Raw genomic sequence first — 26,550 nt, forward strand, 5'->3', positions numbered from 1 at the left:
GCCTCAAGTCTGTACCATATTATCCATCTGTAGAGGCTGTCTGGTCTTGTAGCCTGTCTTTTGCTTTTCGTTTTGTTTTGAGGGCTAAACATTTTGATTTGAAGACCAGTTATTTGACGAGGTGCGAGATGGGAAATCAGGTACCCTCACAGTTTGGCTATGCCAAGAGAACTTGGAGACTGAAGTATAATATGGATTAGACACCAGGGCGGAGGGAGGGAGGGAATTTGGCAAGGCACGGACTAAGGGATGGAGAGGGATGAAGGAGACTAGTGGACAGCTCTTGCCAATAGCAGGCACAAACACAACTGAATGATTTCCTTCTGTGCTGTCAGATCGGGACATCACAAATTGGGACAAAATTGGCCCGGGGGAGGAGGAGAGAGAAAACATTTAATGCGGGGCTTATCACGAACACATCAAAGTAACACACATTTCCGAAAGCAGGCAGTACTTATAAACATGTACGTTTCGGTTACTCTCACACTGCGGACCCATCTTTAGAAGTTCAGTTGTCCACAGAATTAGTAACAACTCTTCATTATACAAAGATGATGTTTTACATCCTATAATGCTCTACTTTTTAAAACTGTGTTGCATATAATGTTATCCTTTACCTTTTCTATTAGTTAATGATTCAGTCCCCACCTAGCGGGAGAGGGAGAACGCCTAAGTGCTGGTTAGTGGGTGTTGAAATGGTGGGTACTGTTTCTCTTGCACTCTTGATTGACGGCCAGTCTGGGCCAGCACGTGGCTTTGACGTCGGTGGAGGTGTCACATTTTATAAGAAATCACCAGAGTGGCGAGCGAAAAGCTGCAAATCCCTCAGCCCCGATCCCAGCGCAGCTTGCTCGCATCTAAATGATCGGCGGATCAGACTGCTCTGGCCACTCGATTCAGATATTGCAAAGTGGCCCGCAGCGAGGCAGCTCCTGAGCTGAGATCATCCAGCCGGTTCATTTTTACATGTAACCTTAAGCTGCACTTGCTCTCGGACTCCTGTTTGTTGGTCTGGGGCGAGGTGGGAAACGGAGTGCGCGATGGAGCTGTCCACGACCTCGAGTGCTGAACGGAAGCTGCTCACCGCGAACATTGCTGAACTGTACTGGGGGCTGGCGTTCAACGCTTCTTTTGGCCTCAACGGGAGCCTGACCAACAGCACAGAGCCGGTCAAGAGCACCACGTCCACGGTCATCGCCATCGCCATCACTGCGCTCTACTCGGTGGTGTGTGTGGTCGGGCTCATTGGCAATTTCCTGGTCATGTACGGGATTGTCAGGTAGGACTCGATTCCTTTGCATAAGAAATCCTGTCGATTTTACCCTTGACCGTCAACAGAGTGGTAACCGAGCGAGAAACAGAACTGCACAGAAAGATCCCACCAAGACTACGGCACCTTAGCGCATTGCCACCGGAGTTCAGTGGCAGTTCAGCATTAACAACACCTCCTCCCCGTAACGTTTTCTCAGCCACCCCTTCACTTTCTATATGTTCTTGTCACCCTCCCAATGTCTTCTTTACCCACACTTCAGGAGTTATCACTGGACACAAGCTGGTGCTTATAAGGATTTCAGATTATCTTTTAAAGTGTTGTCTAATAAAAATCAGCGGGTCTGAAGTGAAAGCGATTTAATCAAGCACGTTTTTAGAATGTTTTGGCCATGAAATCGACGAAGTAACTAAAATTGTCGTGATGAAAAGTTTGAACTTCAATAAAAAAATTGCAACATTTCCAACTCTGCTTCCCCGATTTGATGCTCATTGCTATCTTTACAACATTTCAATCGAATCCGGTTCCTAAAATTAATAATTGAGTCTCAGAGTCATACAGCCTGGAATCAAACCCTTCGGTCTAATCAGTCTAACCATGTTCCCAAACTAAATTAGTCCCACTTGCTGCGTTTGGCTAATTTCCCTCAAAACCTTTGCTGTTCGTGTATTTATTCAAATGTCTTTTAAACGTTGTAACTGTACTAGCATTCACCACTTCCTCTGGCAGCTCAATCCACACAGGAACCACTCTCGGCGTGAAAAAGTTGCCCCTTAAGTGTATTCGTTCAATCTTTCGCCTCTCACCTTAAAAATATGGCCCCTAGTTTTGAGCTCCCACACCCTTTGAAGATCCTTGCTCTTCACCTTTTCTATGTCCCTCATAATTTTATAAACCTCTATCAGGTCACCCCTTCAACCTCCTACTCTCCAGTGAAAAAAGTCTTAGCCAACCCAGCCTATTTTTATAACTCAAGCCCTCAATTCCCAGCAACATCCTGCTAAATCTTTCCTGGACCCCTTCCAATTTAATAATCTCCTTCCTATAACAGGGGAACCAGAACTGCAAACTGTATCCAGAAGAGGCCTCGCCATCATCCTATATAACCTCAACATGAAGTCCCAACTCCTACATTCGAAGATCTGAGCAATGAAGGCGAGTGGTGCTAAACGACTTCTTAACCACCCTGTCTACCTGCGATGTAAATTTCAAAGAATTATATACCTGAACCCCCAGGTCTCTCTGTTCTATAAGGGAACATTTATGATCTTTTTTGAAGTCGTTCACCCACCGCCTCTTGCTCAGCCACAAAACATTAGCTTGCAGCTATTGTGCTGCACCAGGATGTCTAGCTATCCCATTCAGTCAGGTGCTGAACCATCCCTAAGATTTGGAAGGACTGAGCTCCGAGTTTTAGGTTTGTGACATCACGAATCTGGACTATTGCTAACCAATTTAAGTAATATTTTCTTCCCAAAGTTCATTCTCTATAAATAAAAACAAAAAGAAATCTGGTTGACTATGTTTCGTTCTTGGGTGCGCCCTAGATCACCTTGAGACCTGCCCACGACTCAATATCAACATTTGGAACACCTTCGCCCCAAGTGAATGATAGGTTTTATCTGAATGTAGCCAACGTTAACTACATGGCTATGTCTGCTTAATCTAAAGGCACCTCTTCAACAGGTCGAATAAGAAGTATGCTCGGAAGTGGAGATTCCATGACAATGGAATACAGACGAGGGACAAAGCTCCAAACCTCCACACAGCTGCGTGCAAACACAGAGACTGTCGGCACAGATTCGCTCACAATCACACACGCACGCTTAAACATATCGATGTGTTATCGAAGTGTGGAGCTGGAAAAGCACAGCCGGTCAGGCAACATCCGAGGAGCAGGAGAGTCAACGTTTATCAGGAGCGCTGGAAAGTTCGATTCTCCTGCTCCTCGGATGTTGCCTGACCGGCCTTGCTTTTTCAATGCCACACTTTTTGACTCTGATCTCCAGCATCTGTAGTCCTCTCTCTCTCTCTTCCCCATATGGATATATACACCCATTAACACAAACCCACCAATACATACCAACACACTCACTAACGGACACACGAACATACAAGCACACCCCCAAAACATACAAACCTAGCCATAGAGTAACACATCGATTCAAGCACACGGACTAATACATCAACACAGTCTCAAACACACGCACACACATGTAAATACAACACACGGGATCCCATAGAAACCTGAAACAATCACACACACATTCTCCATTAACACATGATGGACATATCGAAATGTGTGTGTGTGTTTTTAAAGCTGCAAACACAAAATATGTGGACTCGTCTATATACAACACGGAGATCAGTGTACAGGACCATCTCGGTATCTCACATGTTATTGTGATTGGAAACTGATCATAGTTTATTGTGTTGGGCAACCCAACTGAAATAGCGTGTAAAACTGCTACATCCATTAGCACTCTACGGCAGCCTGGGTACTAGATACGCGTGAAGATGGAGAGTTTAAAAACACTTTAAACGTTATTCCTCACCTCGCAGTGCAGTTGGTAATGAATTGGGCATCACAATGCTATCCAAAGCCAGGTTTATCACTCAGATTATGGCTAGCAGAAAGTCTAGAAGCACAATCCCAATATCTGCAAAGGGGTGCGTCTGTCAACCTTCTATGATAATACAAGGGTTATTTGGCAGATTCTCCCAATGGAAAATGTGGATAAACTTTGCAAACGGGCAGGAGGAAGTGCAGGAGCAATAGCACCGCTTAGAGCTTAGATCAGGAACTGCAGGGCGAGGGCGGATTTTGATCAGTTTTGCAAATATGTTTTCAACGTAGCCGTTGTATGTCCCACACCATGGTAACCAAGTGATAAACCTTGACAACTAGAAGCGGAGACATTTTGATCAGGACTACATTGCGGTTTTTAAAAGATAGTCAATAAAGTCGAGAAACAAATTGCCAAGTACCCAAATCCCTTTGAGTGCCAAATCCAATTATCCAAAGATGCAAGGAAAGGAGGAAAGCACTGAAAACCCGGAAGTAAATACTGGAAGGTAAAAACAATGACTGCAGATGCTGGAAACCAGATTCTGGATCAATGGTGCTGGAAGAGCACAGCAGTTCAGACAGCATCCAAGAACCAGCGAAATCGACGTTTCGGGCAAAAGCCCTTCATCAGGAATAAAGGCAGTGAGCCTGAAGCGTGGAGAGATAAGCTAGAGGAGGGTGGGGGTGGGGAGAAAGTAGCATAGAGTACAATAGGTGAGTGGGGGAGGGGATGAAGGTGATAGGTCAGGGAGGAGAGAGTGGAGTAGATAGATGGAAAAGGAGATAGGCAGGTAGGACAAGTCCGGACAAATCATGGGGACAGTGCTGAGCTGAAAGTTTGGAACTAGGGTGAGGTGGGGGAAGGGGAAATGAGGAAACTGTTGAAGTCCACATTGATGCTCTGGGGTTGAAGTGTTCCTAAGCGGAAGATGAGGTGTTCTTCCTCCAGGCGTCTGGTGGTGAGGGAGCGGCGGTGAAGGAGGCCCAGGACCTCCATGTCCTCGGCAGAGTGGGAGGGGGAGTTGAAATGTTGGGCCACGGGGCGGTGTGGTTGATTGGTGCGGGTGTCCCGGAGATGTTCCCTAAAGCGCTCTGCTAGGAGGCGTCCAGTCTCCCCAATGTAAAGGAGACCGCATCGGGAGCAATGGATACAATAAATGATATTAGTGGATGTGCAGGTAAAACTTTGATGGATGTGGAAGGCTCCTTTAGGGCCTTGGATGGAGATGAGGAAGGAGGTGTGGGCACAGGTTTTACAGTTCCTCCGGTGGCAGGGGAAGGTGCCAGGATAGGAGGGTGGGTTGTAGGGGGGCGTGGACCTGACCAGGTAGTCACGGAGGGAACGGTCTTTGCGGAAGGCGGAAAAGGGTGGGGAGGGAAATATATCCATGGTGGTGGGGTCTTTTTGGAGGTGGCGGATTTTGCAGATGATTTGGTTTATGCAAAGGTTGGTAGGGTGGAAGGTGAGCACCGGGGCATTCTGTCCTTGTTATGGTTGGAGGGGTGGGGTCTGAGAGCGGAGGTGTGGGATGTGGACGAGATGCGTTGGAGGGCATCTTTAACCACGTGGGAAGGGAAATTGCAGTCTCTAAAGAAGGAGGCCATCTGGTGTGTTCTATGGTGGAACTGGTCCTCCTGGGAGCAGATACGGCGGAGGCGGAGGAATTGGACATACAGGATGGCATTTTTGCAAGAGGTAGGGTGGGAAGAGGTGTAATCCAGGTAGCTGTGGGAGTCGATGGGTTTGTAAAAAATGTCAGTGTCAAGTTGGTCATTAATGGAGATGGAGAGGTCCAGGAAGGGGAGGGAGGTGTCAGAGATGGTTCAGGTAAATTTAAGGCCAGGGTGGAATGTGTTGGTGAAGTTGATGAATTGCTCAACTTCCTTGCAGGAGCACGAGGTGGCGCCAATGCAGTCATCAATGTAGCGGAGGAAGGTGTGGGGAATGGTGCTGGTGTAATTACGGAAGATCGACTGTTCTATGTAGCCAACAAAGAGACAGGCATAGCTGGGGCCCATACGTGTGCCCAAGGCTACTCCTTTGGTCTGGAGGAAGTGGGAGGATTCGAAAGAGAAATTGTTAAGGGTGAGGACCAGTTCGGCCAAACGAATGAGAGTGTCGGTGGAAGGCTACTGTTGGGGACGTCTGGAGAGGAAAAAATGGAGGGCTTGGAGGCCCTGGTCATGGCGAATGGAGTGTAGAGCGATTGGATATCCATGGTGAAGATGAGGCGTTGGGGGCCGGAGAATCGGAAGTCTTGGAGGAGGTGGGGGGCTTGGGTGGTGTCTCGAACGTATATGGGGAGTTCCTGGACTAGGGGGGATAGGACAGTGTTGAGGTAGGTAGAGATGAGTTCAGTGGGGCAGGAGCATGCTGAAACAATGGGTCGGCCAGGGTGGTCAAGCTTGTGGATCTTGGGAAGGAGGTAGAACGGGCAGTGCAGGGTTCCCAGATTATGAGGTTGGAAGCTGTGGGTGGGAGATCTCCTGAGGTGATGAGGTTCTGTATGGTCTGGGAGATGATGGTTTGGTGATGGGGGGTGGGGTCATGGTTGAGGGGGCAGTAGGAAGAGGTGTCTTCGAGTTGGCGTTTGGCTTCAGCGGTGTAGAGGTCAGTGCGCCAGACTACCACTGCACCCCCTTTATCCGCTGGCTTGATGGTGAGGTTGGGATTGGAGCAGAGGGATTGGAGGGCTGCGCACTATGAGCGTGAGAGGTTGGAGTGGGGGATGGGGGTAGACAGGTTGAGGCGGTTAATGTCCCGGCGGCAGTTGGAAATGAAGAAGTCGAGGTCAGGTAATAGGCCAGCGCAGGGTGTCCAGGTGGATGCAATGTTGGAGGTGGGCGAAGGGGTCCTCGGAAGGTGGGCAGGAATCCTGATTGTGAAAGTAAGCTCGGAGGCGGAGGCAACGGAAGAATTGTTCAAAGTCACGGCGTGTATTAAATTCATTGATGCGTGGACAGAGGGGAATGAAGGTGAGTCCTTTACTGAGGACTGATCGTTCGTCCTCAGTGAGGGGGAAGTCTGGAGGGATGGAAGCCTACCAAAGTCAACATCTGAAAAACACAATGTTTCTGGTGCAACCCCGCAGTGATGAAAGGTCTTGTGTTAACTTGTCATTTGTTTTTAGATGCTGTTTGGCTTGTGTCACCTTAAGCATTTGTCTAGTTTCCAAATGCTCACTTTAGTTCATCTGGAATTGGCGGGGAACATTTTTGTCATTGAGACTTGGTTGACCGATTCTGTGGAATTACTAATGATTCAATACACAATTCTTGATCATTGTGCTAGCCATAAACTTTGATGGTCATTCCAATTAATTTGTACTTATATCATGGATAGACTAATTAAGAGCAGATTCTGTTAGAATGACATCGATTCAAGTCCCATTGTAGAGATTTTAGCACATAATCCAGCCTGACACTCCAACACAGCACTAAGAGAACGTTTCAATGCAATCTTTTGAATGTGACGTTCAACCTGGACCCCACCTAGGCTTTTAGGCAGACCTAAAACATCCCATTGAACTATTTTGAAGACCAGGGGAATATTGCCAGGTATCTTAGCCAAGACACATTCCTCTACCAACATCACAAAGAAACAGTTTCTCTGACTGGTACAAAGCCATTGTTATTTGTGGATTCTTGTGCGCAAATTGCCTTCCTAGTTACACGCATTACAACAGTGACTACACTGCGGAAGTACTTCACTGGCTGTGCAACACTGTCACACCCTGAGGCTGTGACAGACAATCTGTAAATGCAAGTTATTTCTAAACATCAATCATTGCAGTTCTCTGAACATCATTGGGTTATACATGAAACCATTGTCTTGGTCATTCAGAGTGTGTAAGTTTGTATGAATCACAACTGAACTATGATCCATGCTTCCAATGTTCCTTTGTGTTGTTTCTCGAAATAGCTATACAAACTGGAACAGATGTAAAAATGGAACATTCATTTTTATGTCAACATATCCTCTGCACATGCCAAGATACATAACAACTAGCTAGTTACTTTGCAAGTCACTTGTTTGTTTTCTGAAAGTAGATGGTATTGGTTTATAACTACTCTCCACCTCCTGTTTTCCTCCTGTCTGTTGTAGACTAATTGATAAAGCTTAGTTCCTTTCATTAACTAACAACTCCACCATTGTTGTGTCTGGGAGTAATCGAAGGTGAACTAGACTGAGCGTGGTCATTATTCATCAAGTAATTCCTGTGGAGTGCCGCAATTGTGCAGTGCTGCAGTTGCTGTTAAAAAAAGTAAATACAACATTTGTGCACAGAAAGCAATACAAGTAACGAATCAGTTCATATGATTTAAGGTGGCTATGCTTGAGGTGAATGGGGTGTAGTTTACCAGAGGGTTCTCACTATCTTTGAATAGAATCATGAAACATTTACAGCCTAGAAAGAGGCCACTTGGCTTTATAGTAATGGTCAGAGAATAGTGCCAGGAAAGCTTTTATAGCAGCTGAGCAAGTAGATGGGAGCCTCAGTTTAAATATCGCATTTGAAACATGGCATATTTGACATCTTAGCATCCTCTATACTGCACTGTAATAGTTAGAATATGTCTTCATGGTCGTGTATACAACTTGGGCTTTTGACTGAGATACAACATTTAAGGCAAACTGACACAATCTCCTAATCTTTTTCTCTGAATTTGTTTTCTTTCTATAGGTATATCAGGAATAAAAGAATTACTAGAGAAAGATTAAGGCCAATCAAGGATAGTAATTGGAAGTTGTGCATGGAGTCCAAGGAGATAGGGGAAGCGCTAAATGAATATTTTGCCTCAATATTCACACTGGAAAAGGTAGTCGAGGAGATTACTGAGATACAAACTAGTAGACTAGATGGGATTAAGGTTCACAAGGAGGAGGTGTTAGCAATTCTGGAGAATGTGAAAATAGGTAAGTCCCCTGGGCCAGATGGGATTTATCCTAGGATCCTCTGGGAAGCCACGGAGGAGATTGCAGAGCCTTTGGCTTTGATCATTATGGCATCATTGTCTATAGGAATAGTACCAGAAGACTAGAAGATAGCAAATGTTCCCTTGTTCAAGAAAGGGAGTAGAGACAACCCTGGCAATTATAAACCAGTGAGTCTTACTTCAGTTGTGGGTAAAGTGTTGGAAAGGGTTATAAGAGATAGGATTTATAATCATCTAGAGAGGAATAAGTTGATTAGAGATCATCAACACAGTTTTGTGAAGGGTAGGTCGTGCCTCAAAAGCCTTACTGAGTTCTTTGAGATGGTGACCAAACAGGTGGATGAGGGTAAAGCGGTTGATGTGGTGTATATGGATTCAGTAAGGCATTCGATAAGGTTCCCCGCAGTAGGCAATTGCACAAAATACATAAGATTGAAGGTGATTTAACAGTTTAGATAAGAAATTGGATGGCTGAAAGAAGACAGAAAGTGGTGGTTGATGGGAAATGCTCATCCTGGAGTTCATTACTAGTGGTGTACCGCAAAGATCTGTTTTGGGGCCACTGCTGTTTGTCATTTTTTATAAATGACCTAGATGAAGACATAGAAGGATGGGCTAGTAAATTTTCAGATGACACTAAGGTCAGTGGAGTTATGGATAGTACTGAAGGACATTGCAGGTTACAGAGGGACATAAATAAGCTGTAGAGCTGGGCTGTGAGGTAGCAAATGGAGTTTAATGCTGAAAAGTGTGACGTTATTCACTTTGGAAAGGGTAACAGGAATAAAGTGTACTAGGCTAATGGTAAGATTTTTGATAGAGTAAAAGAGCAGAGAGATCGCGGTGTCCATGTACATAAATCCCTGAACGTTGCCACCCAGATTGACAGGGTTGTTAAGAAGGCATATGGTGTCTCAGCTTCTATTGGTAGAGTGATTGAGTTTCAGAGCCATGAGGTCATGCTGCAGCTGAACAAAACTCTAGTGTGGCCACACTTGGAGCATTGCGTACAGTTCTAGTCACCACATTATAGGAAGAAACTACACCCCATTCACCTCAAGCATAGCCACCTTAAATCATATGAACTGATTCGTTACTTGTATTGCTTTCTGTGCAGAAATGGAAGCTTTGGAAAGGGTTCAGAGGAGATTTACTAGGATGTTGCCTGGTATGGAAGGAAGGTCTTATGAGGAAAGGCTGAGGGACTTGAGGCTGTTTTCATTAAAGAGAAGAAGGTTGAGAGGTGACTCAATTGAGACATGTAAGATTTTCAGAAGATTAGATAGGGTGGACAGTGACAGCCTTTTCCCTCAGATGGTGATAGCAAGCACTAGGGGACATAGCTATAAATTGAGGGGTGATAGATATTGGACAGATGTCAGAGGTAGTTTCTTTACTCAGAGAGTAGTAGGGGCATGGAATGCACTGCCTGCAACAGTAGTAGATTCGCTAAGTTTAAGGACATGTAAATGGTCATTGGATAAACATATAGATGAAAATGGAATAGTGTAGGATAGACAGGCTTCAGGTTGGTTCCAAAGGTCGATACAACATCAAGGGCTGTACTGTGCTATAATGTTCTATGTTCAATAAAACAATGTCATTAATATGAGGCTTGTAAGCAGAGTAAATGTAACGTACAGATGGAATCACAACAAAATAATGTTAAAAATAGATGAATAGGATTGATAAAATTCCTGGTTGGCATTAATCATAGGATAGGAGAAAGTGAGGACTGCAGATATTGGAGACCAGAATTGAAAAGTGTAATGCTAGAAAAGCACAACAGGTCAGGCAGCATCCGAAGAGCAGGAGAATAGACATTTCAGACATAAGCCCTTCATTCCTGAGCATGATTTTGTCTAAGGCATGCTTCTGAATTTGTACCCCAGTAGATCTCTTCACTGGATGGCAATCAGAGCAAGAACTCTCTCGAAAAATGCTGCCAATTGTAGTAGTCCAATTTGCTATGATTGCTGGGAGATAACTCAGGGCCAGTGAGATTCAGTTCTTCAAACCCTTACATCCTGAAGTTTCAGTGTTGGGCTGGACAGCAAATTCCCTCACCTGACCATCAAGGTGGCCAACCAGGAGTCAACCACTTCTGTTTCTTTTCTCAGCAACATACTGTCACGAATTAATCTGTACAGCCAGAACAGACAAAATATGGAATGTATTTCAGTATAGCAAAGAAGCAGAGCTAAAGGAAGAAAGAACTTGCACTTATACAGTACTTTTCATGACCTCTATTCCAAAGTCTATTCCAGCCAATGAGGTGCAGGTACACTGTCAATTTAATTTCAAAAATATGTCATAAAGCATCAGTGCAGTGATTATCATAATGAGCTAACATTTATTCCCTGCAATCATATATCAGACTAAATCTCAATTTAAATAAATAATTGATTCATAACATAAGAGGAAGATGAATGATCCACTATGGATGAAATTACATTTCTAAATTACCTGGCAGCCTCCATTCTGATTTCAGCATTACTACTTGAGGATATTAATGAGCCAAATGGAAGAATTGTCACTAGAGAGTGCTAGGTGGCAATTGTCCAATATTACATTTCCAAGGATGCTCTCACTAATTCTCTTGTATTTTATCAACTGTCACATCCATTGACAAACCCAATTAAAGAGCCTTTTAAAAACCATTCAATTTGCAAAATATTGACATAACACAGTGACCTTTATATTGGTGTCCAGAATTTCAATTACACATTATCTCATATCTATGATCCATAAGACTGTAACCAAATATACTCAAAAGCTCTCTGGGGATCTGATGCTGTCAGAAACAAATTGCTTCACAATAAGCCAGACATTCAAGATCATTTATGGCCAAACATTTCTAAATTTCACCTTTGATATTTAAATCAAAGTCAATTTGAAATCAATGCTGTTCTTTTTAAAAAGTTATGGTTTGCAGAGTAGTTGGTGTCATAAATAAAGACACAGAAGCTTTGGTCTTTTGGATGATGTAATCCATCTTCATTATTCAAATAATTTGGATGGAATGAAATTTTGAGGTGGACTCATAACAAGGATATTTGGAAGAGAATAGGGAACAGCAATTACAATATCAACAGAACATGCTGGAAGTCCTTGACAGTTATCATAAGTGGAGAGAGAAATAGAGTTAATGCTCCAGGCTGCCTTTTCTAGCCAGTTCAAATGTCCTGCGTTCTCTCTCTCTCTCTCTCTCTCTCTCTGGAACACTTTCTTTTACTCTATTAACAGTCTTTTCTTATACTTCTTTCTCATTTTCAATTTCAAGATTTTCCTTTGTCTTTCTTCTTCTTCTCTCTTCCTTCAGTTCATATTATTTAATTTGTGCCAGAGTCTGAGCCAACTCAGTCTGTCTTTTATCTTGATTACCTTTTTCTTCCTCTTGTTAGGAGCTCTAAATTTTGCTACAATCTCCACAGAGACTGTTACTATTTAAAGGGAAATTTAAATTTCTGGTGAATAACAAAAAATAACACATCAAGATTTCATGTTTTAATTTTTTTTACTGTAACAAATAACTAAAAACACAATTGATGAAATGTTATTTTCTTTTGTAGATAACTAAACTACAGAGTGGCATTCTCCTTGTATACTGATCATCCACCATCCCTTTCAGCAAACAGTACATGGTTACACTTAAGAGTTTTCCATATCCCAGTTTGAGTAGTAAAGTTGACAGTCTCCAGGCAATTTCCTCCTTTTTGTAGAGTTCCTTGAATACACTTCCAGCAGTAAAGCATGTTCTGATTATTCTTCTTCTTGCCCTTCATTTGTCGAGACATGTATTCCAGAATCATTCGGCAGCTGCAGGATTCATCTCTTCAACTGAAGATCATCTTCTTCCCTATACATGGCTTTAGTAGCTCTCAAATTCAAAAGCCTTTCCTCTTTGCTGATCACACAGGACTCTGCTGTTTGTTGTAGTATTCATTGATTCATAGAGAAGGCTATAACTTGAGCTCAAAAATGACTTCTCAGAACAATGAACAAAGAAAATTTACAGCCGAGGAACATGCCCTTCAGTCCTCCAAGCCTGAGCCGATCCAAATGTACTGTCTAAACCTGTCGGTCAATTCCTAAGCATCAGTATCCCTCTGCTCCCCACCTACTCATGCATCTGTTAAATGAATCTACCGTGCCTGCGTCTATCACCTCTGCTGGCAGCGCATTCAAGGCGCTTCACTGTGTGAAGTACTTGCCGCGTGCATCCCCCTTAAACTTTCCACCTCTCACCTTGAAGAGGTGCTCTCTTCTGCTCTCTTCCCGTAACAACATGAAACAAAGAAAAACCTTGCATTCAGGTAGAAATGATAATTAGCTAATTTTACTAAGAGTATCTTGGTATTTGGAACAAAAGTGGGGAAATGGAGTTGAAATACAGAGCTGCCTTGATTGGACTGAATGGCAAGACAGGCTCTAGGGGTTGAGTGCCTACTCCTGTCTCTATTCCACTTTATTTTTCAGGTATATAGTTTTCAAAAGTGATAGATGTACACTGGATGGAATACAACAATTTCAAATTAGGATATCTCATTTTTAAACCAATGTCCACAGGTCAAGTACAGAACTATAAGCTCTGGTAAGGTTTTCTATAGCATTGCCGAAGAAAGACTTCAGAAGAGTATTCACACAGCAGAAATTAGACAATTAGATGTTTCCTAAAGGACTAGTTTGGGTTCCATGGCCAAGAGAAAGAAGATATGTGTTGACCTTTTCATATCATTCAATGATTGATTTTGATAAGGTTCTGATAAAGGGCTTTGCAATCTGATATGAAAAATTCAGAGTAGATGTTGGTCATTATTTTCTAATGGACTTGGCATCAATGTGATTTAACAAACTATTGGGGTACTAGGTACTTCTGCCAAATCTCACCAGCTGTTGTTCAGTGGGTGGCACTCATGCCATTGCTCAAAAGTTATGGATTTAAATCCCAACACAAGTAACAAAAATTATAGTTATTAACATTTTGCTTTTTGATGGAACTCTCTGTATGCAAATTGGTTGCTGCATTCCTTTCATTATAACAATTACCATAGTTCAAAAGTCTTTCATCGTTTGCAAAGTGCTCTGGGATGTGTGAAAGGAAAAGAAATTGATGTCTTTCAGAAGTGACAATGTGCTCTCAAGCATTGATGTCTGCATTTGCAAAATTAGCCGGATATCTCTGATCACAGGTGGCCCTATTCAGATTTTCTTTCCATTTTTCATTCGATAGAATCAGGGACTGCCAGGGAATCTTCTTCTAATGTCTGTTATTTTCTTGTTCAATGTTTTTCTTTTATTTGCTTCAGGAGCTGACTGAAATGCCTGGTTATGTAGAGTTCGAAAGTAATCTGTTTTGCACACAGCTGTTAAAATTCTTAAATTTTTTCTTTCTTCTTCCATAATTTACAGTACGAAGTAATCATGGTTGAAGATATAGGGTTGTCAGTCTCTTAGTCGATATTGACACAGCCAACTATTCTGAGCTTAAACAAGGTTATTCTGAGTAGAAGAATAAGGGAGAGGAAAGACAATGGAAGAGGGAAAGAGAAGGAAAGCAAGAAGGAGAGAAAATAGGTAAAATGAGAAAGAGGAAATAGAAGAAAGAGGGAAAGAGGTCAGAGATAGTCAAACAATGTAAGTGGGAGAAAGGGAAGGTGATAGAAAGAGTGGAAAAAGGACAGGGAGAAGGAGAGAGAGAAGGAGAGTGGAGGAGAAATGAGGGAGAAATAAACAGAGGAAAAAAGAAAGGAAAAGGGAAAGATTAATATAGAGAGAGAGTGAAAGTGGACAAGATAAAGAGATAGAATGACAGAGTGGGGAAGAGTGAGAAGAAGAGAGAAATAAAGAAAGAAGGAATGGGACTGGGAAAAGAAGGAAAAGAGGCAAAGAAGCATGAGTGAAAGGAGGGTTAAAGAGAGGGAGATACAAAATAAGAGAGAGAAAGAGAGGGAACAGGGATATAAAAGGAGGGAAGAATAGTAGAGAGAAAAAAGGGAGAAAGAGAGGAAAAAAGGGAGAGGTAGATAAAGGGAGTAAACTGGACAAAAAGGGAAAGAGAGGAGATAGAAAGGGAGAGAGATGTAGAAAGGTAGAGTGGCAAAGAGAAAGGGAAAGAGAGTGCAGAATGTTAGAAGGGGGGAAGAGGAGAGAGTGGGTAAAAGAGAGAGAAAGAAATGAAAGGGAATAAATTGTAGCAGCAGTCAGTGTGAAGTGGTTTAGTGTGGAAGTCATCCACCTGTACGCTTTGCAGGGAGTTGCCAGCCCATGTCCTATTCTGGTAAGTCCTACTCAGCCATCTCTCCATGCTCACTGACCTACACTGGCTCCTGTGGATCCAACATTTCCCATTTAACATTCTTTCCCAGTGTATAGCTGTCCTTGTCTATCAGTCTTCCACATTTCACCTTTCATTGGTAGGCCTGCATTTTTTGTGAGCCCTTTTTCACCATGTCTTCAACTCCCATCTTCTGGAATTCCCTGCCTAAAGCCTTCTCCTTCTGCACTGTCTCCTATGCTTTCCTCACTTAATTTAAGAACTGTTTTAAAATACATCAGTTTGACTCAGATTTGGTTCACCCCATATAGTATTTTCTTATTGATTATTTCTCAGTATAGCACTTTTTCAAAGCCTTAGATAAGTGCAAATTGTTACTGACAGTTTTTTTGATGTTGTGAAAATCAAGGAGAATCCAGCCCCTGGTTAGTGTTGGGTGGTGAGAGATGGAGTTGATTTTAGTCCCTCCAAAGTTCAAATGGGAAAGAACTCTTGGGTCCAGAAAAGTTTGGGAATACCCAGCAGTCCCTTAAACATCTGAAAAGTGAATCGATGGTTTAAACACTAGGGACATTTATCCATCCTGGGTGAAGAACACTACATAGCATTGTTACCTGTCCTTTCTTCTTGGTGGCCTTTCTATGCTTTTCTCACATTTTGTCATTTTCATTCTAGGGAAATGGGCAAGACTTGCATTTATTATCCAATTCTAGTTACCCTGAGAAGATACTAGCAATGCCTCGTCTTAAACCTTCTCCCTTCATTACGTCTTGATATACTGTGTGGTTTATTAATTGATAGCAGTTAAGAGTCAACTCTTATAGGACTGCAGCTTTACGTAGACCCAGATTGGGCAAGGAAGATAGGTTTCCTTCTCTTTTGGCTCACTTTAATGAACGAATTGAGATTTTACAAAAGCCCAACAACTTCCTGGTCTATTGTACAGTTATTAGTGTATTTTTCTCAATTTTATTGTTGTCAGTTCAGATTTTCAGTAATTGCAGCTCATTTACCTTTACCTCAGAAACATGCCTTCATTCAGTAATACCATGAATCAGACCTTGGTTGTAAGCCGTTTGCATCTAGAGAAAGCAAGAAATACTTCTTGATTGTCCAAAGCATGACTTTCATCTCACAGCAGAATAGGTCACTCAATGACAAGTGTAAAATGCAGAAGGCAATTTATGTCACAGTAACAATACCCGCCTCAGGCGACTGACTGTGTGGAGTTTCATGTTCTCCCCGTGTCTGCGTGGGTTTCCTCCGGGTGCTCCGGTTTCCTCCCACAGTCCAAAAGATGTGCAGGTCAGGTGAATTGGCCATGCTAAATTGTCTGTAGTGTTAGGTAAGGGATAAATGTAGGGGTATGGGTGGGTTGTGCTTCGGCGGGGCGGTGTGGACTTGTTGGGCCGAAGGGCCTGTTTCCACACTGTATGTAATCTAATCTAATCTAACAGCTCATCTTATTTCACTATAAACCTGAAGAAACACTAGCATCTAGCCATACAAAGCAGTTTATAATTAGTTTGTTGTTGCATTTACTTCTGCAATCAGCCGCAACTTTTTATTGTGCAATAAAAACAAAGCAAGGAGATTGTTCAAGCTGCTTCATAAATCGTTTTAGTGCATGCCAAAATTATGCTTCTTGCCATATCTTACTCTGAAATTAATAGTTTCAATTAGTATCAATGATTTTACAAGAGAAAATCCTAATTTCCAATCCCTCAGTGTGAAACCAGCTCAATCCAAAGACCAAAATGTAAATGCTATTCTCACCTTTTGAGGGAGAATTGTGGGTGTTTGTGTCTCATTCCAGAGGCTTGTACACATAACCTATGCCAATCCTCCTGAGGGAGTTCTACACTGTCATGTATACCAGCTTTCAGGTGAGATGTGAAACCAAGGCACCATCTATTCTCTTGCCAGGACATAAATGTCTCTGCTATATTTGCTGCATTATAAATAATTCTAACATTTCCTCTGGTTCTTTTGTTAATTATCACACAAATCCAAACCATTCAGAAGTGGAAGCCACTCTTATTAAATTGCTTAGAGCTCTGCATAATGTGTTCCCATCATTTGTGTCAGCAATATTTTAAAATGGGAGAAAGCGAGGACTGCAGATGCTGGAAATTTCAGAGTTGAGAGTGTAGTGCTGGAAAAGCACAGCAGGTCAGGCAGCATCCAAGGAGCAGGAGAATCAATGTTTTGGAAAAAAGCCATTCATCAGGAATGAGACTTGTGAGCCAAGGGAGTGGTGAGATAAATGGGAGGGGGGTGGGGCTTGGGGGGATGGTAGTTGAGAGTGTGATGGGTAGATGGAGGTGGGGGTAATGGTGATAGGTCAGAGAGGAGGGTGGAGTGGAATAGGTGGGAAGGAAAAGTGGACAGGTGGGGCAGTTCAAGACGGCAGTGCCAAGTTGGAGGGATGAGGTGGGGGTAGGGGAAATGAGGAAACTGGTGAAAAATCCACATTGATTCTGTGTGGTTGCAGGGTCCCAAAGAGGAAGATGAGGCATTCTTCCTCCAAGCGTCGAGTGGTTAGGGTGTGGCGATGGAGGAGGCTCAGGACCTGCATGTCCTTGGCAGACTGGGAGGGGTAGTTGAAGTGTTCAGCCATAGGACAGTGAGGTTAGTATTTTAAAATAGCTGAATGATTGCCTTAAGATATCATAAACCGAAATTGAACTGAAACATGTGGCCAATGTATAAAAGCAATGCATATATATAGGAAATTAAACTGTCAGGGATATGATTTTGGAAACTTTTCAGATAGCTTGTTCATAAAATAAGAGAAACAGGTCGCAACTTAATTCCAATCAATCCTCCACTTACTCTGTTAAGACGGTGAATATTTTTAAAGAACAATTTCCTGGACAAAGCAAAGAGCAGATTCAGCTTAACTTTCTCTGTATTTCCTGTTCTATCAAAGCCATGGCTTGTGATTTAAGGTACCAGGAAAATCTTTAACTGCTTGAGGCTACATCAATTGACATTGGACTGATGAGTTGTCTGTTGACTTACAGCAGTGCTGTCACTAAATACACATTGACATTAAAGGCTAGTACATCTAATTAACATCTAAGGATTGCATTAAATGCTTTCTGATGGATGACTATAGCACTCTCACCTCTAAGTCAGAAAGTGTGGATTTCAATTTCACTTCCAAGACAGAGCACAAGATGAAAAACCCCCATGTTTCACCTTCTAGATGAGAGGCTAAAGTGAGGTCTTATCTCCTCTCTCAGGAGAACCCATGGCACTACTCAAAGAGCAGGGGAGTTCTCCTTGTGTTTTGGAACAAAGCTTCTCTCTCAACAACATTACTCAATCAGATTATTGGGTCGTTACCACTTTTCCATTTATGGGACATTCCAGTGTGCAAATTGGTTATTATATTTTATGCATTTCAACAATAATCACAAGGTTATAAAGCATTTGAGATATCTAAAGTCTGTGAAGGATGTTGCATAATTCCATTGAGCAGGGAGGTAATGAGTCAGACATACAGACCAACTGATTTGTACAGATTTAGTTGACCACAACACAAATGATACTTTAGTTGAGCTTGGGGCCTCAAAAGTGTTAAATTGGGATAACAATAAATAGCCACAGTTTTACCTTCCTTTTGTTATTTAGTGATTACGCCTGTGAAGTAAATGTTCACATGTGAATAAAGATGCATAGGGCACTGATGAAGTTTTTTTTATTTTTTCATGGAACATGGGCAGCATTTATTGCCCATGTTTAATTGTCCAGAAGACAGTTAAGAATCAACCATATTGCTGTGGGTTTGATGTCACATGTGGGCCAGACCAGATAAGGATGTCAGATTTCCTTCCCTAAAAGATTTGGTGATCCAGATGGGTTTTTTTTTAAAAAATGGTTGTCATTAGAGTAGCTTTAAGTTCCGGATTTGCTTTATTAGATACAAATTTCACTGTGTATAAAAATATGCCATATCTTTAGAACATGAGTTTGGAGTTCTGGATTAGTACCACTACACCTCCCAGTGATGACTGAACCATGAGGACGGACTGCTGTCGAACAGTCCCAGATTTTACCCTCATCTGCGGAAATCCATCACTATAACTATCAGCCACTGTGCAGAAAGGACAAAGGGCTAATTCATTCGTAGACTAATCCTCCTACAACATGTGACGCTTCTTCCTGTTCCTTTCCCAGATACACAAAAATGAAAACAGCCACCAACATTTACATCTTCAACCTCGCCTTGGCCGACGCACTAGCTACGAGCACACTGCCATTCCAGAGTGCCAAATACTTGATGGAAACGTGGCCCTTCGGCGAGTTGTTGTGCAAAACAGTCCTGTCAATTGACTACTACAATATGTTCACCAGCATCTTCACCCTGACCATGATGAGTGTCGACCGTTACATAGCTGTGTGTCACCCGGTTAGAGCGCTAGATTTCCGCACGCCCACCAATGCAAAGATCGTCAATGTTTGCGTGTGGCTCCTATCATCTGCCATTGGGGTCCCAGTTATGGTCATGGCTGTCACCAAGCCCGGTGACAAAGGTAAGCAAAAAATCAGTGTTCTCTGTCCAATTTCAGTAGCTGTGCAAGGCCAGTCACTTCTATACCCCACTTTTCAATTGCCTCTGTGTGGCAGTATTTAACAAGGAGCAGAGTTCACTGTTACCTTCCAGATTGTTGTGCAGCAGAGTTTAGCAGAAACATGGATAAGAACTAATGAAAACTATCGTTAGCGGCTAGGAATTCATCTCCTTGGAGCAGAGAGTTAAGTGGGGTATTCAGAATCCTGGAGGTTTTAAAACAACGATTCATGGGGAAGCTGCTTCCATAGGTAGAGGGTCCAAATGCCGCACGGATTTAAGATAGTGAGCAAAACAAATACAGAAGAGCGATGTGTAGCTTTATTTTTCTATGCCGCAAGTTACAATCTGGAATGCACTGCCTGAAAGGGAGATGGAAGCAGATTTAATCCGAATTATCCAAAGGGAAATAAGCAAACTCTGGACTAAAATTTGTTTTACGAGATCACAGGGATAGGGCGAGAGAAGAGGATAGCTCTCTCAAAGAGCTAGCAGAGGCACGTGGGGCTGAATGGCTTCCTGCTGTGCTGTACAATGCAAAATTGACTGAGGACCAGAAAAATTATTTCTCGTGCAAGTGAACCTGTGTTCTCTGAGCAAGAAAACTGTCCATATTATAAAGGCAGAAGTGTTGGATGTCTTAAGACGTATAAATCACCAGGATCTGATCAGTTGTACCCCAGAACTTTGTGGAAAGCTAGGGAAGTAATTGCTGGGCACCTTGACAAGATATTTGTATCATCAATAGCCACAGGTGAGGTGCTGGAAGACTGGACAATGTGGTGCCATTATTTAAGACTGATAGTAAGTTAAAGCCAAGGAACTGTAGACCATTGAGCATGAGTGTTGGCCAAGTTGTTGGAGGGAATTCTGAGGGACAGGATTAACAAAGGCGAGGATTGATTAGGGATAGTCAACATGGTTTTGTATGTGGGAAATTATGTCTCATGAACTTAATGGAGTTTTCTGAAGAAGTAACAAAGAGGACTGATGAGGACAGAGCCGTAGAGGTGATCTATATGGACATCAGTGAAGCGTTCCACGAGGATCTGTATGGTGGACTGGTCAGCAAAATTAGATCACATGGACTACAGGGAGAATAAGCCATTTGGGTATAGAACTGGTTCAAAGGTCAGAGAAAGAGGATGGTGGTGGAGTGTTACTTTTCAGACTGGAGGCATGCAACCAGTGGTTTGCCACAAGACTCATTGCTGGGCCTGTTGCTGTTTTGTCATTTACATAAGTGATCCTGATGTAAATACAGGAAGAATGGTTAGTGAATTGCAGATGACACCAAAATTGATCATGTGACAGTGAAAGTTATCTCAGAGTACAACAGGACCTTGACCAGGTGGGCCAATGGGCAAGGAGTGGCAGATGGAGTTTAATTTAGATTTACAAGGATGTTGCCAGGGTTGGAGGGTTTGAGCTGTATGGAGAAGCTGAATAGGCTGGGGACCGTCGTAGGCTGAGGGATGACCTTATTGAGGTTTATAAAATAATGAGGGGCATGGATATGATAAATAGACAAGGTATTTTCCCTGGGGTGGAGGAGCCCAGAACTAGACGGTATAGGTTTAAGGTGAGAGGGGAAAGATATAAAAGGGACTCAAGGAGCAACTTTTTCACACAAAAAGTGGTGCATGTATGGAATGAGCTGCCAGAGGAAGTGGTGAACGCTGATACGATAGCAACATTTAGAAGATATCTTGACGGGTATATGAATAGGAAGGGTTTAGAGGGATATGGGCCAAGCGCTAGAAAATGGGTCTAGGCTTATATCGGATGTCTGGTCGGCATGGATGAGTTGGACCAAAGGGTCTGGTTCTGTGCTGTATCTGCTTGGCATTCGGAGTTGAATTGACAGGTCTGTTTCCGTGCTATACAACACTATGATTCTGTGGCAGTCTCCATTCCTGTGCACATCTGACCATCAGTGGTCAGCTCGGAGAATGTTAATTGTAACGATCTTTAAATGAGTGACTCATTTCCCCTCGCAGTCAACCTGCTGCCATTATGGACAAGGTATTTACTTGGAGTGGTTACAGTGTTTGTGAGAAATAGAGAGGACAGTTTTAATGTCCATTAAGGTCCGATGGTAAATCATTTTTGAGCAGCTGCATTTATTGCTCCTTCATAGTTAACTGACCTGAGGATTTAACAGAGCTGAAAATGTGTTGCTGGAAAAGCGCAGCAGATCAGGCAGCATCCAAGGAGCAGGAGAATCGAAGTTTCGGGCATGAGCCCTTCTTCAGGAATGAGGAAAGTGTGTCCAGCAGGCTAAGATAAAAGGTAGGGATGAGGGACTTGGGGGAGGGGCATTGGAAATGCGATAGGTGGAAGGAGGTTAAGTTAAGGGTGATAGGCCAGAGTGGGGGTGGGGGTGGGGGCGGAGAGGTCAGGAAGAAGATTGCAGGTTAGGAAGGTGGTGCTGAGTTCGAGGGTTGGGACTGAGACAAGGTGGGGGGAGGGGAAATGAGGAAACTGGAGAAATCTGAGTTCATCCCTTGTGGTTGGAGGGTTCCTAGGCGGAAGATGAGGCGCTCTTCCTCCAGCTGTCGTGTTACTATGGTCTGGCGATGGAGGAGTCCAAGGACCTGCATGTCCTTGGTGGAGTGGGAGGGGGAGTTGAAGTGTTGAGCCACGGAGTGGTTGGGTTGGTTGGTCCGGGTGTCCCAATGGGTGTTCTCTGTAACGTTCCGCAAGTAGGCGGCCTGTCTCCCCAATATAGAGGAGGCCACATTGGGTGCAGCAGATGCAGTAATTTATGTGTGTGGAGGTGCAGGTGAATTTGTGGTGGATATGGAAGGATCCCTTGGGGCCTTGGAGGGAAGTAAGGGGGGTAAATGTGGACGCAAGTTTTGCATTTCTTGTGGTTGCAGGGACAGGTGCCGGGAGTGGAGGTTGGGTTGGTGGGGGGTGTGGACCTGACAAGGGAGTCACGGAGGGAGTGGTCCTTTTGGATCGCTGATAGGGGAGCGGAGGGAAATATATCCCTAGTGGTGGGGTCCATTTGGAGGTGGCGGAAATGATGACGGATGATACGATGTATATGGAGGTTGGTGGGCTGGTAGGTGAGGACCAGTGTGGTTCTGTCCTGGTGGTGATTTGAGGGGCGGGGCTCAAGGGCGGAAGAGCAGGAAGTGAAGGAGATGTGGTGGAGAGCATCGTCGATCACGTCTGGGGGGAAATTGCGATCCTTGAAGAAGGAGGCCATCTGGGTTGTACGGTATTGGAACTGGTCCTTCTGGGAGCAGTTGCGGCGAAGATGAAGAAATTGGGAATATGGGATGATGTTTTTACAGGGGATTGGGTGGGAGGAGGTGTAGTCTAGTTAGCTGTGGGAGTCGGTCGGTTTATAGTAAATGTCCGTGTTGATTCGGTCACCCGAGATAGAAATGGAGAGGTCTAGGAAGGGGAGGGAGGAGTCTGAGACAGTCCAGGTAAATTTGAGGTCAGGATGGAAGGTATTGGTAAAGTGGATGAACTGTTTAACCTCCTTGTGGGAGCACAAGGCAGCACCGATACAGTCATCGATGTAGCGGAGGAAAAGGTGGGGGGTGGTGCCAGTGTAGCTTCGTCGACTGTATCGATGACTGTATCGGCGCTGCCTCGTGCTCCCACGAGGAGGTTGAACAGTTCATCCACTTTACCAACACCTTCCACCCCGACCTCAAATTTACCTGGACCGTCTCAGACTCCTCCCTCCCCTTCCTAGACCTCTCCATTTCTATCTCGGGTGATCGAATCAACACAAACATTTACTATAAACTGACCGACTCCCACAGCTAACTAGACTACGCCTCCTCCCACTCTGTCCCCTGTAAAAACGCCATCCCATATTCCCAATTCCTTTGTCTCTGCCGCATCTGATCCCAGAAGGACCAGTTCCAATACTGTACAACCCAAATGGCCTCCTTCTTCAAAGACCGCAATTTCCCCCCAGACGTGATCGATGATACTCTCCACCGCATCTCCTCCACTTCCCGCTCCTCCGCCCTTGAGCCTCGCCCCTCCAATCGCCAACAGGACAGAACCCCACTGGTCCTCACCTACCACCCCACCAACCTCCATATACATCGTATCATCCGTCGTCACTTCCGCCACCTCCAAACGGACCCCACCACTAGGGATATATTTCCCTCTGCTCCCCTATCAGCGTTCCAAAAAGACCACTCCCTCCGTGACTCCCTCGTCAGGTCCACACCCCCCACCAACCCAATCTCCACTCCTGGCACCTTCCCCTGCAACTGTAAGAAATGCAAAACTTGTGCCCACATCTCCCCCCTTACTTCCCTCCAAGGCCCCAAGGGATCCTTCCATATCTGCCACAAATTCACCTGCACCTCCAAACACATCATTTACTGCATCCACTGCACCTGATGTGGCCTCCTATATATTGGGGAGACAGACCGCCTACTTGCGGAACGTTTCAGAGAACACCTCTGGGACACCCGGACCAACCAACCCAACCACCCCGTGGCTCAACACTTCAACTCCCCCTCCCACTCCACCAAGGACACGCAGGTCCTTGGACTCCTCCATCATCAGACCATAGCAACACGACGGCTGGAGGAAGAGCGCCTCATCTTCCGCCTAGGAACCCTCCAACCACAAGGGATGAACTCAGATTTCTCCAGTTTCCTCATTTCCCCTCCCCCCACCTTGTCTCAGTCCCAACCCTCGAACTCAGCACCATCTTCCTAACCTGCAATCTTCTTCCTGACCTTTCCGCCCCCAACCCCACTCCGACCTATCACCCTCACCTTAACCTGCTTCCACCTATCGCATTTCCAACGCCCCTCCCCCAAGTCCCTCCTCCCTACCTTTTATCTTAGCCTGCTGGGCACACTTTCCTCATTCCTGAAGAAGGGCTCATGCCTGAAACGTCGATTCTCCTGCTCCTTGGATGCTGCCTGACCTGCTGCGCTTTTCCAGCAACACATTTTCAGCTCTGATCTCCAGCATCTGCAGTCCTCACTTTCTCCTTGAGGATGTAACAGACTCTATGTAAATTCAAGTTAATCGTTTTCATTCGCACGGGTGTTTTCCCAAATGGATTCGTGGTCTGGAAGCTGATATCTCAGCAAAAATAAATATTCAGTTAAAATTCCTATCCAACCACAGATTTGGGAACATCTTACACCACAGGGGCTGCTGCTTTCCAAGTATCAAATGTTCCATTATCTTCTTAAGGACAACTGAGGGGTTGGGCAGTATGTACTGACACTGCTCGCAAGTTTGCATTCCAAACACGAATATGTGAACTTGTATTTTAGAAAGCGAAAAGCCTCATTTATTTGCGTTTCTTCTTCTTTTCTTCCGATTCAGGGAATGTGATGTGTACCATACAATTTCCAGCCCCAACTTGGTACTGGGACAACGTAACCAAAATCTGTGTCTTCATATTTGCCTTCGTGATCCCAGTCCTGGTCATTACCATCTGCTACGGCCTGATGATTCTGCGTCTGAAAAGCGTCCGCCTTCTCTCTGGCTCCAAAGAGAAGGACAGGAATCTGCGGAGGATCACGCGGATGGTGCTGGTCGTGGTGGCCATCTTCATCATCTGCTGGACACCCATCCACATCTTCGTGATTGTCAAGACCCTGGTGGTGATCAACCCGAGCCCTTTAGTGACGGCCAGCTGGCATTTCTGCATCGCCCTGGGTTACACTAACAGCTGCCTGAACCCTGTGCTCTATGCCTTCCTGGACGAGAACTTCAAGCGTTGTTTCCGGGAGTTTTGCTTACCCTTGCGCTCAAGGCTGGAGCAGAACAGCTTCACGCGAGCCAGGAAGTCCAACAGGGAGTCAGTCTGTGCCTGCACCCCGTCCGAGATGGTCAACAAGTCAGTATGACTAGGCGTGGACAAGCCCCACAAGGGATTACATTATACTCGGGGGCAGGACCTGAACACTGAAGTAACCCAAATCACAACTGAGTTTTAAAACAAAAGAAACTCTTTATGATTGCGTTAAAAAGGAACCTCGACTGATTTGCCTCACTTTTCTGAGGTATTCGGATCATGAAGTCACACTGTCAGCTTTCAATTTATAAATGGGGAATTAAAAATTGATTGTTCATACACATTTAAAAGATATTTGGACAAGTACTTGGATATGATAGGTTTAGAGGGGTATGGGCCAAACACAGGTAAATTGGACTAGTTCGGTTTAGGAAACCCGGTGGGCATGGACGAGTTGAGCTGACGGGCCTGTTTCCGTGCTGTGTAACTCTAAAGACATATGACTTATGAATTATTTTTAATTAGAAATCAAGCACTTGTATGCATATATTGTATGCATACTTCCCTTGGCACAAAGAATTTTAATTGTAGAAATAATAACAAGTTGCATTGTAGCGGCTTAAATATAAGCGGTTCCAAGGCATTTTACAAGGCATCATAAAATTTAACACAGTGAACCACAGAGATTCATTGTTTCAACGTGCCTGGCTAATGATGTGAAATACTTCCTGGCCTTTGACGGGAAAATTAGGAACTAAAAGCCATTCAAATACAAAATCACAATTATAAAACTCCTATTTGTGGCTCAAAACATTCTGAGCGAATGCATTATAGGAACTGAATTCTGTAGGTATTTTTATGCAGTCGCTGCAAACAAAATCTTCTTGAAGGAATGTAAGCAGATTATTGTTTTTCCCTTTCTTGTCCATCTGTTTCTGTTTTTGTTGAGTAAAGTATGGAATTGTTGCCCTGAGTTTATTCTCAGCTCCGAACATAAAATAATGAATGCATCTCATTCAAATAGAGGGGAAGATAGAAGACAATGTTTATATTTCTCTTTTCAATTACAAAAGTAAATGATTGAAGTTCAACAGCTGCAACAAATGTCAATAAGGACTTTATTGGTTAATATTTTATGTGCTGTATATTTGCCTGAGGTAATCGCTGTAAA

At 43.8% G+C, this 26,550-nt stretch overlaps 1 protein-coding gene across 1 annotated transcript; it reads left to right on the forward strand.

Annotated features, from left to right (window-relative positions):
• Positions 1-517: 517 nt before the first annotated feature.
• Positions 518-26,159, forward strand: LOC122563619 (delta-type opioid receptor-like). Its single transcript, XM_043717582.2, has 3 exons — positions 518-1,279; positions 19,240-19,595; positions 24,965-26,159. The coding sequence occupies exons 1-3, from the start codon at positions 1,041-1,043 to the stop codon at positions 25,489-25,491; spliced, it is 1,122 nt and encodes a 373-aa protein (XP_043573517.2). The 5' UTR covers positions 518-1,040; the 3' UTR covers positions 25,492-26,159.
• The last annotated feature ends 391 nt before the right edge of the window (positions 26,160-26,550 follow it).

This window comes from Chiloscyllium plagiosum, unplaced genomic scaffold (genome assembly GCF_037043375.1).
Source record: "Chiloscyllium plagiosum isolate Xiang-an unplaced genomic scaffold, Cpla_swu_hap1 HiC_scaffold_30, whole genome shotgun sequence".
In the NCBI taxonomy this organism is placed as follows: Eukaryota; Metazoa; Chordata; class Chondrichthyes; order Orectolobiformes; family Hemiscylliidae; genus Chiloscyllium; species Chiloscyllium plagiosum.